Here is a 3,835-nt window from a genome sequence, read left to right as displayed (position 1 = left end):
GAAAGCAATCTATACATTCAATGCAATCCCAGTTCAGATCCCATCAACATTCTTTAAGGATATGGAAAAACCAATGCAATTTTATATGGAAAGGAAAGTGATCTCAGATAAGCAAAGTACTATTGAAGAAGAAGAAGAACAAAGTAGGAGGTCTCACGCTCCTGGATCTCAAAACTTACTATACAGCCACAGTAGTCAAAACAGCCTGGTACTGGTACAAGGACAGACACAAAGATGAATGGAATAGAATTGAGAATTCAGAAACTTCCATCGATATATGGTCAGGTGATCTTTGGCAAAAGGCTGAAATCCATTAAATAGGGGAGGAGATCATTTAACAAATGGTGCTGGCAAAACTGGATATGCATTTGCAGAAAAAGGAAAGATCTGTACCTGACAACATACACAAAAACTAACTCCAAATGGATCGAAGACTTAAATGTGAAACCTAAAACTAGAAAGTTCCTTGAGGAAAAAAATGGGGCAAATTTCAGGGCCCTAATTAATATATGGCATAAACAGACTATCAAACATAATCCAAAACACATGAACAGCAGAAGATAAGCTAGATGAATGAGGCCTTCTAAAAATTAAATTTTTATGTGCTTCCAAAGACTTCTCCAGAAGAGTCAAAGGAGAACCCACAGACTGGGAAAAAATATCTGGTAATGACAAAGCTGACAAGGTACTCATCTCTAAAATTTACAGAAAACTCCAACACCTCAACAAAAAAGAGGCAAATAATCCAATTAAAATATGGTAGAAGACATGAATAGACACTTCACCAAAGAGGATGTTCAGACAGCTAACAAACACATGAGAAATGTTCACCATCATTAGCCATTAGAGAGCTACAAATCCAAACAACATTGAGATACCATCTTGCCCCAGCACTAGCAGCAAAGTTGAACAAGACAGAAAATAACAAATGCTGGCAAGGATATGAAGAGACTGGGATACGTTGCTGGTGGGACTGTCAAATGATACAACCACAGTGGAAAGCTATATGACGATTCCTTCAAAAGTTGGAATTTGAAATACCATTCGACTATTAGGTATATATCCTAAAGAAGTGAGAGCCAGGATAAGAACAGATGTATGCACACCCATGTTCATTGCAGCACTATTTACTATGGCCAAAAGATGAAAACAACCTAATTGCCAAGCAACAGAAGAATGGATAACCAAACTATGGTACATACACACAATGGAATACTATGCAACCCTAAAGAATAACATAGAATCTGTAAAACACCACATAATGTGGATGAACTTGGAGGACATTATGCTGAGTGAAATAAGTCAATCACAGAGGGCAAATATTGTATTAGTCATTATTGTAAAAAGTCAAGGAGAGGTTTATATATGAAAGGAAATTTTCTTTGTTGGTTACCAGGGGTGGGAGGGAAGGGAAGGGAACACTGCTACATAGGTAGAGACAAGGATTGATTTGGGTGAAGGGAAGGGCAATCCACCAAATGTGAATGACCAACACGGTGGCACTGAGGAAGAAGAAGACACAGAGAAGTGCATGGGACATACAGACAACAAAGATAAACACTTCTGCACATACACTACTTCATTGTCAGTGATGGCAAACATTGATATATGAGATGACAGATAGTTGGACAGAATGAACAATTAGGTATATCCATACAGGAGGAAATGTGCCCATATCTATGTATAGGATTGGCAGATAATGTTTCTACAAGTATATTTGTAAGTCCTGTAAGAATTTCTAGGAATAGGAGCTCTGGTAGCATAGTGGTTAAGTCACTTGCCTGCTAACCAGACGGCTGGTGGTTCAAACCCACCAGCCACTCCTCGGAAAGAAGGCTGGGCAATCCTACTTCCATAGTGATACTGCCTCGGAAACCCAAGGAGGGGTCGCTATGAGTCAGGTTTGACTCGACGGCACATAATAACAACAACAACAACAACATAGTAGAACTGACAAGGGACAAGGTTGTAGTCAATTCTTGGCCACAGCCAGCAATCCGGGGGGAACAAGTAGTTGGACCTGTGGGCTTGGGACCATCATCCAAGGGGACATCAAGCTCAATCGGCATAATATACTACACAAAAACATTGTTCCACATCCTACTTTCATGCATAGCAACTGGGATCTTAAAAGCTTGTAAGTGGCCCTTGAGATGCAACAATGGGTCTCTCCTCATCCAAAGCAAAGAAGAATGAAGAAAACCAAAGACACATGGGAACAATTAGTCCAAGAGACTGTGATACCATGCAATCCTCAGCCTATATGACTATGAGACCAGAACAACTAGATGGTGCCCATCTACCACTGTCAGCTACTCAGAGGGGGATCGATGTAGGATATCCTGGATAGAGTGGGAGAACAATGTGGAACAAACTCAGAATCTTTAAAAAAAAGAAAAGAAAAGAAAAAGGGACCAGGTTTGCTGACAGAGCCTGGTGGAACCCCTGAAATTATGGCCCCTAACTGCCGTTCAGGTCTGGAATTGAACCTACTTCTGTCAAACAAAAGACAGCCATAGGAGCTGAACATTTATATTAGGCAGATAGATTCCTTGGCGAGATCAATCATAGGAGAATAGAAGGGCTATGTATGCACAAGGAGATAGTTCAGAGGGCAGGAGTGTATGGGACAGAAGGATATAGGAAAGAGGTAACTATGGGGAGGAAGCAGGAAGAAAGCTGTTGCACTGTGGGAAACTGCAGTCAATGTCATGAGACAAAGTGTATGTGAACTGTTGTATGGAAAATGAATTTGCTCTGTAAACTTTCACACAAATCACAATAAAAATAATTTTTCTTTTAAAAATAGTGATTTAACTCCCACCGTACATAATTTTTTCTTCTCTTAAGGATATAGAAATGATCGTGGCAATTCTATGGAAAGAAGTAGAGCCAAGATAACCAGGCAGTTACTAAAAACAAAATTCATGTCATAATCCAGCCTAAACCTATCATCAGATCATTTTATCCTCATAGATAAACAATTTAGTGTCTATAAAATTTAAATACAAATAAAATACACACAGTCCACAATAGCTTTACTTATGTTTATTAATCAGGCTAATATGCTTAATCAAATTTGAAAAATAAAGTTGACATTTCAATTTATAGAGAAGCCTTCAGTTCATAACAGGATTTTAAATATTCCCTATTTACAGAAGTTAAAAAGATGATACAAGTTCTAAAATATATTTTTTGCATAACTATTAGCTGTAGAAAATAATCCTGAGAGAGCAAACTTATATAAAAAGAACAAAAACATGGCTTGAGTTGCACTGAAGAAAGCAAAGTGGGAAAAATGAAAACCAAACATCAGGTTCACTATAAAAATGCACAAATACAGAATTACACCTACCTTTTTAAACATAACTAGTGAGATGACTGCCGATGCTGTGAAAAGTGCTGCTATAATTATCATCATGATTCCAACAGGAATACTTCGGTTGAGACCAGTAAGGGATGAAATCCAACCACTACAAATTTTTGGGGAAAAAAAAAAAAAGAAGTAAAATTAATAAATTAACATATACCTTTTAAAAATAACATAATACCTAACACATATTCAGCATTTATTATGAGCCAGATACTACTCAAGTTCTTCATTATATGTGCATATATTATGTTGTTGTTAGGTGCCACTCAGTTGGCTCCAACTCATAGCAACCCTACATACAACAGAACAAAACATGGCCTGGTCACGTGCTATCCTCACAATCCTTGCTACACGTGAGCCCAACATTGCAGCCACTCTGTCAATCCATCTTGTTGACCTTCTGCTTTACCCAGCATGATATCTTTCTCCAGGGAATGGTCCCTTCTGACAACATGACCAAAG

At 38.2% G+C, this 3,835-nt stretch overlaps 1 protein-coding gene across 1 annotated transcript in view; it reads right to left on the bottom strand.

Annotated features, from left to right (window-relative positions):
* SCAMP1 (secretory carrier membrane protein 1) overlaps positions 1-3,835 on the bottom strand; it is a 177,435-nt gene that overhangs the window by 26,725 nt on the left and 146,875 nt on the right. Inside the window, exon 8 of the mRNA XM_007943449.2 lies at positions 3,356-3,473. Coding sequence (XP_007941640.1) covers positions 3,356-3,473 — 118 coding nt within the window. The remainder of the gene's footprint in view (positions 1-3,355; positions 3,474-3,835) is intronic.

The sequence above is a fragment of the Orycteropus afer genome, unplaced genomic scaffold (genome assembly GCF_000298275.1).
Source record: "Orycteropus afer afer isolate SDZICR_OR568_19922 unplaced genomic scaffold, OryAfe1.0 scaffold00107, whole genome shotgun sequence".
Taxonomy (NCBI): Eukaryota; Metazoa; Chordata; class Mammalia; order Tubulidentata; family Orycteropodidae; genus Orycteropus; species Orycteropus afer.
Note: the sequence above shows the minus strand (reverse complement) of the source record. Positions and strands in the feature narration are given on the sequence as shown.